The sequence below is a fragment of the Bombina bombina genome, chromosome 1 (genome assembly GCF_027579735.1).
Source record: "Bombina bombina isolate aBomBom1 chromosome 1, aBomBom1.pri, whole genome shotgun sequence".
Classification (NCBI taxonomy): domain Eukaryota; kingdom Metazoa; phylum Chordata; class Amphibia; order Anura; family Bombinatoridae; genus Bombina; species Bombina bombina.
The window spans coordinates 336,117,546-336,130,368 of NC_069499.1; the positions used below are offsets into that span (position 1 = coordinate 336,117,546).

A 12,823-nucleotide genomic window follows, 5' to 3' on the forward strand; every position below is an offset into this window, starting at 1 on the left:
ATGCACTACTGGGAGATAGCTGTACACATCTGGTGAGTCAATGACAAGAGACAAATGTGTGTTGCCACCAATCACCAGTTAGTTCCCAGTAGTGTAGGATGTGACATTTTTTTCAACAAAGGATACCAAGAGATGAAAGTAAATTGGAAAATAAAAGTAATAGTAAAAGTGTCTTATAAATGACATGCTCTATCTAAATAATGCAAGTTGAATTAGGAATTTCCTATATTAACTTTGAATATCTTGTTGATGTATGTATCTTTACATAGTAAGTAAATTCATCATTTTCACAATCGATTTTACAGTTTCAGCTATTATAAATATTAATATAATAATATATAGTAATATATAGTAATAGGGGTAAATTGGTTGTGCCGGAGTAGAATCCTCTTGTGCAATGATAAAATTCACCAAGTGATGAAACATTGCAAGTGGTGATTGCAGGTGGACAGGTTTACTAATGCAGGATAGTAAATTTACCCCTTAGTTGCTCCTCTACCTTTATTTAGAAAAATCAGCTTATCTGCATTTATCTTGCCAAATTGTACACAGCATCTGAGAAGAGTTCCAGATCTGATAAAATCCAGAAGGAATAACCGGCCATCATACATACTGATATAATGTTAAACTCTGGATCAAATCCTGTAAACAAAACTTCTTGAGACACCATTTTCTACCATGAAGTGGCTTAATGTGACTAAAATATTAACAGAACATGTGCATGACTACAGTTAGAGGTATGATGCAATTTATAATAAACAAGGGCTTGTGGATATGCCCCTGCAGCTCTATCTAAGTTGGCATAATAATAAGAAAGTGCTTGTGCATATACTTAGCTCTATGCGATTTCCTTAATGCCCAAGGGAAATTTACTTTCAGGAATTTGAGTGGGGAGGAATTTTAATAAAAGGTACAACAGTGTATTTGTTTTAAAAGATGTAATCTCAAGGGAAAAATCTATATAAAGACTTGTTTCTTTGGTCCAAAAAGGGAAATCAATCAACAGTTAATCCATTTCAATTGAAAAAAATCAGTTTAAAACAATCACAAGCACAATATATTATTTTTAAAAGTGGTTTACTGTATCCTACTTCATAATGCAATTTTAAAAATAAAGTTGAATTATCATTTTACCGATACTTTTAGTGGGTCAACTAATTTTCAACTGGTATAAAATTAAATTAATATACAATAATTGGTCTTTATGTTTTTAGTATAACATATCCTGTACTATCTTGTTTCATGGTTTCATATCCAGTGTATAAATATAAATGTATTTATCCTGTCCAGCTTGCATGCAGAAAAAGCATGCGGCTGTAGCTAAATCTAGAGAAAAAATTCAGCCCTCTGTCTCTGAGTCCTAAAAACTGCTGCTGATACATTGGATTCCTTTCATGCTCAGAGAGGAGGCATGCAAGCACTTCAGATCTGTAAAGTCCTTAAATAAGCCTTCCTCAGCCATCATTTCCCAGCTACTTGTCTAGCACAATAAGTCATTTGACTTCTTAGCTAGTACTGGGCTTAGAGATCCCCATGATCAGCTGTAGAAAGCACTTGAATGCCCTTCAAAAACAAGGGAGTTCCTTAAAAAATACTGAGGGCTATAGAGACTAAGACCTAGTTCTGATTGCTGTTGGTAACAAGTATCTCCATTAAAGCCTTTGGAGATATTTTATGTTACCACCAATTTACACAGTTTACAAAATCAATGAAAAACTATGCCAAAGTGTATAATTTATCTCATTTTTGTATCTCTTTGTTGCCAAAAACACTACCCTGAATGCTTTCTGATATTGGGAGAAAAATTAAAGATGCATGGAAGTCAAAACAGAAGTTTCATTATTGACAGACATACAATTTAAAGAACAAAAAACTTTTCTTCCATTTTCAAATATATCTTTTTCTCATTGCTGAAACGTATCTACTTTTCCTGAGAGCATACCTAGGTAGGTTTTGGAGAGTGCATGCCTTGAGAACTATATGTATAACATTGTTACTCACTTTTAACTGGAATAAAAAGTCAATGGATTCACATTAAAGGGAAATCAATTTAAAAGTACACTGTCCCCTTAAGGAGAAAAATATTGTACCTCCAGTTAAAAGAAGCTTATAAAGCTTTTCTTGTTTGAGGGTTTCAAATTCAAAACAATCTATATAAGACCATTAGAAAACATAGTTATAGGGTGGTTTTACATTGGAATTTTACTGCATTAACTTACATTACATTAACCAAAACTTGCAATGATACAATTCAACAGCAGAGACAATTTGACAGTGGTATTCCAATCTATCAGAAACATTTTTTCCTAGGATTTTTGAACTTCATATTTAAGAGCCTCTACTTGGATGAAAATCCATTATCTTGTTTCTTAGCTATTAAGAAATTCTCAGTTCACAGATTACAATTTTCCTGGTTTAATAAGACAGTTTGAATAACATTTTGTAAATAATGCAGCTGGTACACAACTTAAATTTGATCTTCAGAATGTTATTTTAATTTAGTTGCACTTAAGAGTTTGTAATAATTATTTAGAAATTATATAAAATTGTTAATTGCACGTCAAGATAATTTTGTAAGATATTATTGGTTATGTGAAAAACCTGCATTCAGTCACATTAGGCAATCATCATCATTAATGAATTGATAATAAAATTACAAGTGGAGAGCTAACAGTTACGGGTAAGGGAAAAGGAGTTTATTGCGGGTGTTTGCAAATGTTGGGTTTATCTCTTTTATTAGAAGTTGAAAGCTTGAGCGTAATTGAAGTTAACATGCATCCTCAGAGCTCTGGCGAAACAAAAAATATGTATTTACATATTAAGATGTGTATATATGTATTTACAGCCATATATATACACAGATAAACACATGTATACATACATAGAAATATATATAAGTGCATTGAGCCCTTTGCAGTTAAGCAAATTTATGCAATATTCAAAGTTAATAAAGTGTTATAGTGTGTATTTACTGTAAATATTTCACATTCCAATGTTCTGCACATAGCAGAACATTTATATACCTATATATAATAATCCATATATATATATATATATATATATATATATATATATATATATAGGTATAGACAGTTTTTTTTGTAAAATAAAAGGTGCCCTACTCAAAAAAAAAAGGTGCCCGTACTCATTGATTATTGATTGATATATTCTGCTCAGTAACTTTGAGAAAAAGCAAAGGGACAACACTGGCCTCTATTTTTCAAGGTCTGGCGGACCTGATCCGACAGTGCGGATCAGGTCCGCCAGACCTCGCTGAATATGGCGAGCAATACGCTCGCCGTATTCAGCATTGCACCAGCAGCAACGCCGCCCCCTGCAGACTCGCGGCCAATCGGCCGCCAGCAGGGGGGTGTCAATCAACCCAATCGTACTCGATCGGGTTGATTTCCGGCGATGTCTGTCAGCCTGCTCAGAGCAGGCGGACAGTTTATGGAGCAGCGGTCTTTGTGACCGCTGCTTCATAACTGCTGTTTCTGGCGAGTCTGAGGACTCGCCAGAAACACGGCCCTTCAAGCTCCGTACGGAGCTTGATAAATATGGGCCATTATCTACAATGTCTGATGGATTTTGCAGCCCTTCTTGTGAAAACTAGAGTATTTACATGATGATTAGAAAATTTACCTGTTATGAGTTGGCAGAGGTGGGGGTACTCAGTACCCCACAAAAAAGCCCTGGGTATAGATATATATTATACCAAAATACCATCACATATATATATATATATATGAATAAATAGAACATATTGTCCTATGAGAAGAACATTGGAATGTAAAATATTAATATTTTCATGTTTCGTTAGCACATTTGAGAATATTCGATCAGGTTTGTGCACGAGTAGGGTGTTTTTTTTCTCCATTAACTTCTAAGATAAATACATTAACACACGCACATTATCCTAAATTTAGATTTTTGCATGCATCGGGTTAGTGCTTGTGCAAAAACAGTTTACTTTCAACTTAAAATACAAGCGTTACCCAACAGTTCTAGCGGAATTACAGCGAGATCGGAAGTGTTAAATGCCGCTCCATTTGGAATCTGGCCCAATGTTTTTCATCTTTTTCATCTCTGTGAAAATCTGCAAAATGCTCAATAAAATCCATCCTTTAAAAACCTGTGAAATACCTGTTTCCTTTAATTTTTCTCATTTTTAACAAGATTTTTATGTTGGATACAATTGATGGATATTCAATTGTATTAGAATAGCTTAGAAAAGAAGCTTCAAAATCAACAGCCACAGTCTGGGGTTATATTAAAGGGATACTAAACACATTTTTTTTATTTCATGATTCAGATAGAGCATGCAATTTTAAGCAATTTTCTAATTTACTCCTATTACCAATTTGTCTTCGTTCAATTGGTATCTTTATTTGAAAAGTAGGAATATAAGTTTAGGCGTCTGACTATTTTTGGTTCAACACCTGGGTAGCGCTTGCTGATTGGTGGTTAAATGTAGCCACCAATCAGAAAGCGCTACCCCAAGTTCTGAACCGAAAATGGGCCAACTCTTAAGCTTACATTTCTGCTTTTTCAAAGATAATATAAAGATAAAGATAGCAAGAGAACGAAGAAAAAAAAATAATAGGAGTAAATTAGAAAGTTGTTTAAAATTGCATGCTCTATCTGAATCATGAAAGAAAAAAATTGGGTTTAGTATCCCTTTAATTAGAATATCAACTTAATTAAAGGACAGCAAATGATTATTTTGTTAGCAGTGCACTACATACACTGCAGTACCTAAATGCTAAATATATTTAAAAAAGATTGATCATATAGCAGATTAAATACAATCACCTAGATTACGAGTTTTGCGTTAGAGGCTATGTGGTGCTAACGAGCAGTTTTGTCTCACCGCTCACTTTCCTACAGCGCTGGTATAACAGGTTTTCAGAAACCCGTTGTTAAAAGACAAAAAGTGAGCGTTGAGCAAAATTTTGCTCTTTATCGCACTCAAATACCAGCGCTGCTTAAGTCAGCGGTGAGCTGGTCATATGTGCTTGTGCACGATTTCCCCATAGGAATCAACGGGGAGAGCCGGCTGAAAAAAAGTCTAACACCTGCAAAAAAGCAGCGTAAAGCTCCCTAACGCAGCCCCATTGATTCCTATAGGGAAATAAAAGTTATGTCTACACCTAACACCCTAACATGAACCCCAAGTCTAAACACCCCTAATCTTAAACTTATTAACCCGAAATCTGCCGCCCCCGAGATCACCAACACCTACATTATTCTCATTAACCCCTAATCTGCCACTCCGGATACTGCCGCCACCTACATTATATAAAACAGAATAATATCTTCCAGCACTGGTGATTGGAGTGCAAGCCTGAGGAGCTCCTGCCAAAACTCCAAACAGATAGATTTATGCAAAAAGTTCAAGCAGCACCTCCACTTGTACAGAATATTCAATTTTATTGTACCAAGGCACACAAAATCATGACGTTTCGGGCTCAAATGCCCTTAATCAATAATGATATGATTAAGGGCATTTGAGCCCGAATCGTCATGATTTTGTGTGCCTTGGTACAATAAAATTGAATATTCTGTACAAGTGGAGGTGCTGCTTGAACTTTTTGCATAGAGCCACCTACATTATAGTTATGAACCCTAATCTGCTGCCCCCAACATCGCTGCCACCTACATTATATTTATTAACCCCTAATCTGCCGCCCCCAATGTCGCCGCAACCTACCTACATTTTTTAACCCCTAGTCTGCCGCCCCCAATGTCGCCGCCACTATAATAAACATATTAACCCCTAAACCGCTGCACTCCCGCCTTGCAAACATTAGTTAAATATTATTAACCCCTAATCTGCCACCCCCAATGTCGCCGCCACTATATTAAAGTTATTAACCCCTAAACCTAAGTCTAACCCTAAACCTAACACCCACTAACTTAAATATAATTTAAATAAATCTAAATAAAATTACTATAATTAACTACATTATTCCTATTTAAAACTAAATACTTACTTATAAAATAAACCCTAAGCTAGCTACAATATAACTAATAGTTACATTGTAGCTATCTTAGGGTTTATTTTTTATTTTACAGACAAGTTTGTATTTATTTTAACTAGGTAGAAAAGTTATTAAATAGTTATTAACTATTTAATAACTACCTAGCTAAAATAAAGACAAATTTACCTGTAAAATAAAACCTAACCTAAGTTACACTAACACCTAACACTACAATATAATTAAATAAATTAACTAAATTAAATACAATTACCTAAATTAAATTAAATTAGCTAAAGTACAAAAACAAACAAACACTAAATTGCAGAAAATAATAAACAAATTACAGATAGTTAAACTAATTACACCTAATCTAATAGCCCTATTAAAATAAAAAAGCCCCCCCAAAATAAAAAAAAACCCTAGCCTAAACTAAACTACCAATAGCCCTTAAAAGGGCCTTTTGCGGGGCATTGCCCCAAAGTAATCAGCTCTTTTACCTGTAAAAAAAAAATACAAACAACCCCCCCAACAGTAAAACCCATCACCCACACAAACAATTACCCAAATAAAATACTATCTAAAAAAACCTAAGCTCCCCATTGCCCTGAAAAGGGCATTTGGATGGGCATTGTCCTTAAAAGGGCAGTTAGCTCTTTTGCCACCCAAACCCTAACCTAAAAATAAAACCCACCCAATACACCCTTAAAAAAACCTAACACTAACCCCCTGAAGATCGACTTACCGGGAGATGCCTTCATCCAAGCCAGGCCGAAGTCCTCAACGAAGCCGGGAGAAGTCTTCATCCAAGCCGGGTGAAGTGGTCCTCCAGACGGGCAGAAGTCTTCATCCAGACGGCATCTTCTATATTCATCAGCGGGTCCATCTTCAAGACATCCGACGCGGAGCATCCTCTTCATCCGGAGTCTTCTTACTGAATGAAGGTACCTTTAAGTGACGTCATCCAAGATGGCGTCCCTTAGATTCCGATTTGCTGATAGAATTCTATCAGCCAATCGGAATTAAGGTAGAAAAAATCCTATTGTATTTTTTTTACAGGTAAAAGAGCTGATTACTTTGGGGAAATGCCCTTCAAAAGGCCCTTTTAAGGGCTATTGGTAGTTTAGTTTAGGCTAGGTTTTTTTTTTTTTTTTTGGGGGGGCTTTTTTATTTTAATAGGGCTATTAGATTAGTTGTAATTAGTTTAAATATCTGTAATTTGTTTATTATTTTCAGCAATTTAGTGGTTTTTCTTTTTTGTACTTTAGCTAATTTAATTTAGGTAATTGTATTTAATTTAGTTAATTTATTTAATAATATTGTAGTGTTAGGTGTTAGTGTAACTTAGCTTAGGTTTTATTTTACAGGTAAATTTGTCTTTATTTTAGCTAGGTAGTTATTAAATAGATTAATAACTATTTAATTACTAATCTACCTAGTTAAAATAAATACAAACTTGCCTGTAAAATAAAAATAAACCCTTAGATAGCTACAATGTAACTATTAGTTATATTGTAGCTAGCTTAGAGTTTATTTTATAGGTAAGTATTTAGTTTTAAATAGGAATAATGTAGTTAATGATAGTAATTTTATTTAGATTTATTTAAATTATATTTAAGTTAGTGGGTGTTAGGTTTAGGGTTAGACTTAGGTTTAGAGGTTAATAACTTTAATACAGTGGCGGCAAATTAGGGGTTAATAAATGTAGGTAGGTTGCGGCGACATTGGGGAAGGCAGATTAGGGGTTAATAAATATAATGTAGGTGTCGGCGATGTTGGGGGCAGCAGATTAGGGGTTAATACATATAATGTAGGTGGCGGCGGTGTCCGGAGCGGCAGATTAGAGGTTAAAATTATTATAGTGCTTGCGATGCGGGAGGGCCTCGGTTTAGGGGTTAATAGGTAGTTCATGGGTGTTAGTGTACTTTTTAGCACTTTAGTTATGAGTTTTATGTTAGGGTGTTATACCATAAAACTCTTAAAGGGACATAATACTCATATGCTAAATCACTTGAAACTGATGCATTATAACTGTAAAAAGCTGACAGGAAAATATCACCTGAGCATCTCTATGTAAAAAAAGGAAGATATTTTACCTCACAATATCCTCAGCTCAGCAGAGTAAGTTCTGTGTAAAAAGTTATACTCAGCTGCTCCCAGCTGCAGGTAAAAAAAAATAAATGAAGAAATGAACAGCAGCCAATCAGCATCAGCAGTGTTGAGGTCATGAACTCTTTTACTGTGATCTCATGAGATTTCACTTAACTCTCATGAGATTTCATTGTTACACTGAATAGGGAAATAACATGAGAGTGCACAAGGCTCATCCTTTCAGCTGTCCCGGGACAGACATACTAATATGCTGCTTAGAAATCCTTTACAATGGGATGTGGCTACTGAGAAACTTTTGAGGTAAAATATCTTTCTTTTTTACATAGAGATGTTCAGGTGATATTTTCTAGCCAGCTTTTTACAGCTATGCTGCATCACTTTCAAGTGTTTAAACATTTGGGTATTATGGCCCTTTAAGTACGGACTTTTAAAGGAGTTAGGACTCTTGACAGGAGAGGGTGTACCGCTCACTTTTTGGCCTCCCAGGACAGACTCGTAATACCTACGCTATGGAAATCCCATAGAAAAAAGACTTTACGAAGTTTACGTAAGTCGTTTTGCTGTAAGGCCAAATAAGTGTGCGGTGCCCCTAAATCTGCAAGACTCATAATAGCAGCGGGCGTAAAAAAGCAGCGTTAGGACCTCTTAACGCTGCTTTTTTACCCTAACGCACAACTAGTAATCTAGCCGAATGTTAGCCCCCTCATTGTTATGTGTTTATTAGATGGCTGAGTGTCCCTTGCCTGAAGACTCTTTTTTCTCCGTAGAGTAAGAGAGCACTACAGCAAACCAGGAGCCATACTGCTTGCCCCATAGAAAGATAGTTAGCTCATTCAGCAACAGAGGCTGCAGAAACAATAAAGAAGAAGCACATATGACATTTTTTTAAGAGGCAGCAGATAAGGCTTCTGATTGGCTGAAACACTCACTGACTACAAAGAAATAGCTTCAGGGTGGATTGTTGAGTAAGTAAACATGAACCCACAGGGGTGCCAAACTTTTATTAATATAGCAATATGGTCACTCTTTTAAATATATATGCTATTTAATTTCTGCAGTGTATGCATTACACACCTAACAAAATAAATGTTTAGTTGCCCCTTTAATCACAAATTAATAATGGGTAGTTATTGTAATGCATTTTTTAAACTCACTGTAAAGTGAAGAAAAATATAAAAATAAATATGAAATAATTAGTCTTTTAAAACATAAACAATCTACAATAGACTAATATAATATTATAATTTGATCATTTCTGCTTCGTTCTATCATAAAAAATGAACAGAGCATACAAATGTTTTGTTTAAGTTTAGTTTATGAAGAATGTCATGGCAACCAGTAATGTAATGAACATGCAAGTCTGAAGATGCTAGTGATGACATCATTACTAATATGCAAGTTTATGATGTGCCACACTGTTTGCTTTTTGGAATAAAAAGCAATAATTACTTGCTATATGAAGTCTTACTGTCATAGGAAGCCAGCTGTGACATGGAGTGATACTAATGGAATGTTTGGTTGACTTCAATGTTTGTGGTCACTACGTTCCAATGGTGATTTGTAATGACCATGCGCTGTGTACCTTCCATCTAAATATTTAGCCAGAACTTTTACTAATCATAACATTCCTTTAAATGACAAATGTTGCTGATTCCCAGAGACTAAATACTCTGTGGTGTGGAGTGAGGACATGCTTGATATTAGTACAGTGGTGGTGAAAAACAAACTACTGGTTCAAAAAGAAATGGTTTAAATGTTTAACTTTGAGCATACATGAAATGTTTGTAGAAAGAGTTATGCAACCTCAGATGAATACACATATTGCTTCTAAGGTCTTTAGCTAATAAATTAAATCTGGTGTAGATTTCCTGTCCTATTATTGATTTAGCAATATCATTTCTCTGTTACCCTCATGTAATAGTATTAAAAGAACTTAATTCAGTTTTGGATACCACCATTAAATTATTAGTTTGCACTCCAACTATGTAGTTTTATTTTTAATATCTCACTCTGCTATAGATAAAATAACATCTTGTTTCAGCTACATTATACAGAAAGAATAGAACATAGAGAATTTAGCTTACCAGCAATTCTGTGGGCCACAAGTCCTTCCAAATTGTAGTTACCTTCTTCTTGATCTTGAATAGGAGATTCTGTTTTCTCAACATAATTTAGTGGGATGTGAGGTTGGGATGTGACAATAGAAGTTGGAGGAGATGTGATGACAGGTTGTTGAGAACCCCCTTGTATAAAAGAAGACAAAGGTGGAATGGAGGAAGGGGTAGCACTTGTGCCATAGCTAAAACTTCTCACAAGGCTTGAAGATGGCTGCTGGTTATGATAACCATAAGGAGAATATGCTCCATGTGTATAAGGTTCTCTATAATCATTTACAGTCCTCTCTAGTTGAACAGGCCGAGCTGGTTCATGTACTCCAGATGAATATGCTTTTTGATACTGTTCAGTAGGTATATGAGGCTGGCTTACAGAAGTAGTCATGTTTTGTCCCATGCTAGATGGCGTAGGCACATAAGCATTGCTTGGTCTTTGCAATGTCATCTGTGGAGATACCTGAGCCTGGTAAGTCCCCAGCATAGGCTGAGCAGAAATAAAGCCTGGTGCTTGCATAGTTCTCTCATCTTTCGGGGGAATAGGGACACTCTGAGACTTGTGCATTTGAGAGAATGAAGGGTCAAGGTCAAGCATTAGCATGTTAAGTGCTTCGATAGATTGTTCAATTTCATTTTGTGAGGCCACCTTTGGGAACTCAGGGATGCTATGACTTGCAGACATTGTCTGAAAAGTGCTTGGTTGGGGACTCTCTCTAATAATTTGATTCTCTATTTCCCCATCCAGCTGACGAGATGGTGGTCTGCTTCCACCCTGCTGTTGCCATGTATTTAGTCCCCTCTGTACTGCCTCTCTGCTGCTAACACTTCTGGCTGGTGCTTGTGGTAGTTGGGAACTGGACTCATATCTTCCTGGCTCTGTGGCCGTGAAGGAATGAGAACGGTACATCCCATTTGGTTCGTAATAGTATAAGTGCTTTGGTGTTACTGGCTGAGGCTGTTCCCAGTTAGTCTTTGCTGGTTCTTTGGCTTGATATGGAGCCAGATTTTCCTGGACAGATGCAGATGGTCTCATCTGATTCCCTATAGTCTGTGACAGAGGAATTGCAGTGTTTCTTGTGACATGCTGGTTGTTGTATGGATAACCACCATTAATCATGGTCTCCTTACCATTAAAGCCAAATCTATGCATTTTGTCTATACCATTAATGGTGGATGGCCCATTTGTCATGGAGGACATGTTCGTTTTTGGAGACTCACGGTAAACAGTGTCACTAATGTTCGGGGTTCCATCAAATGAAGACATTGTGCCCAAACTTCCAACACTGTGAACATCGTGATTTGGCAAATCATCATCTAGAATGTCGGTCTCACGGTCAGCTGGTGGGGATGTGCTGTCACCATTGACATGCACCTGTGCTGGCACCACATGAAGCATCCCCCCTGCTATGGATGTGCCTGGATTTAAGTTGTGCATCTGTGCTTCAGTCTCTAACCCAAAACCACTTAGAAGTCGTTCAAGTTCTTGCTTTTCCTCGGGTGTTAACCCTTGGCTGGCAACTGTAATGGCTGCTTGCTCATCTGTCTTATCTGTTTTTGTTGAAGCTGTTGAGTTGCCAGAGTCGCTGCTCACTGATAGGGTGTGTTCAATATGATTGGGTGCAGCAGACAAAGGAATAGTAGTTGCATTAACTGTGCTGGTACTCCCGTTCGTGGAGTCTTTCTTTTTCACTTTGGCGTACAGACTCCCATCCAATGGTCCTTGAGTATGTACAACTTCTGTAAAGTTGAGAGATAACATAATATTGTTACTTCAGAAGTTTAAGAAAGATCACTTGATTGATTAAACAGTAACCACAACAATATAATAATGTTAATCTAAAAGATGCTAAATCATAAGCTTATTATAACATCTATGCAGACTTTAGAAAGCCAAAATGTCTCCTAAAAACTCTTAGTGTTCTGCACTTGATCGAATATTAATCTCTAAGAGCACAATGAATGCATTAAAATTCCTCAAGAAAACAAATATTAGTTCATAAATCTAATATACTGCTAATTTAAACTCCATCACTTCTAACCCACAGTATTCTGTCCCTGATCCAAGCACTTTAACTAACCGCGTTCAGCCTGTGACTTCAATAACAAATTGTTTTAATGCATTGACAAATAGGTTTTTTTTGGCATGCAATATACACAACATATGATAATCAATTAGCAGTCATAACCACAGATTGGAATTATGAGTCACAAAAAGCCTGTTATCTATGGAGATCCCTCAAGGGGAACAAGGTCTTGTTAGTAAGGATTGTAACTAATCATGCAGTAAATAACGTAGACACCATTATTGATGACAAATTAGATTTGCCTTAGAAATGTGCTTGATGAAAGCCAAAGGCACTACTTTTAATAATAGTGAGGACCAGCTCATACTTGAGTTTTTCAAGTCAGAGACAAAAAGTCACAAATTTAGTGACATTAATATTTTGCTATCTTTTTGAGCAATAAAGTGTTGTGAGTAAGGTTTTTACAATGTTCATTTAGAAAACCCCTTTAAGCACTCTGGGTCCTTATACAATGAGTATGTGTTGGTGTACGAAAAAAAAAAAACATAATCTTTGTTAAAAGACACAAGATTTAAAAAATGGGTGAAACTTTAAAAAG

At 36.0% G+C, this 12,823-nt stretch overlaps 1 protein-coding gene across 4 annotated transcripts in view; it reads right to left on the minus strand.

Annotated features, from left to right (window-relative positions):
- Nucleotides 1-12,823, minus strand: part of TNS1 (tensin 1) — a 403,399-nt gene that overhangs the window by 99,004 nt on the left and 291,572 nt on the right. For all 4 annotated transcript variants that reach the window (XM_053698119.1, XM_053698118.1, XM_053698117.1 and 1 more), the window contains one exon: nucleotides 10,175-11,938. In XM_053698119.1, the coding sequence (XP_053554094.1) occupies nucleotides 10,175-11,938 (1,764 nt within the window). The remainder of the gene's footprint in view (nucleotides 1-10,174; nucleotides 11,939-12,823) is intronic.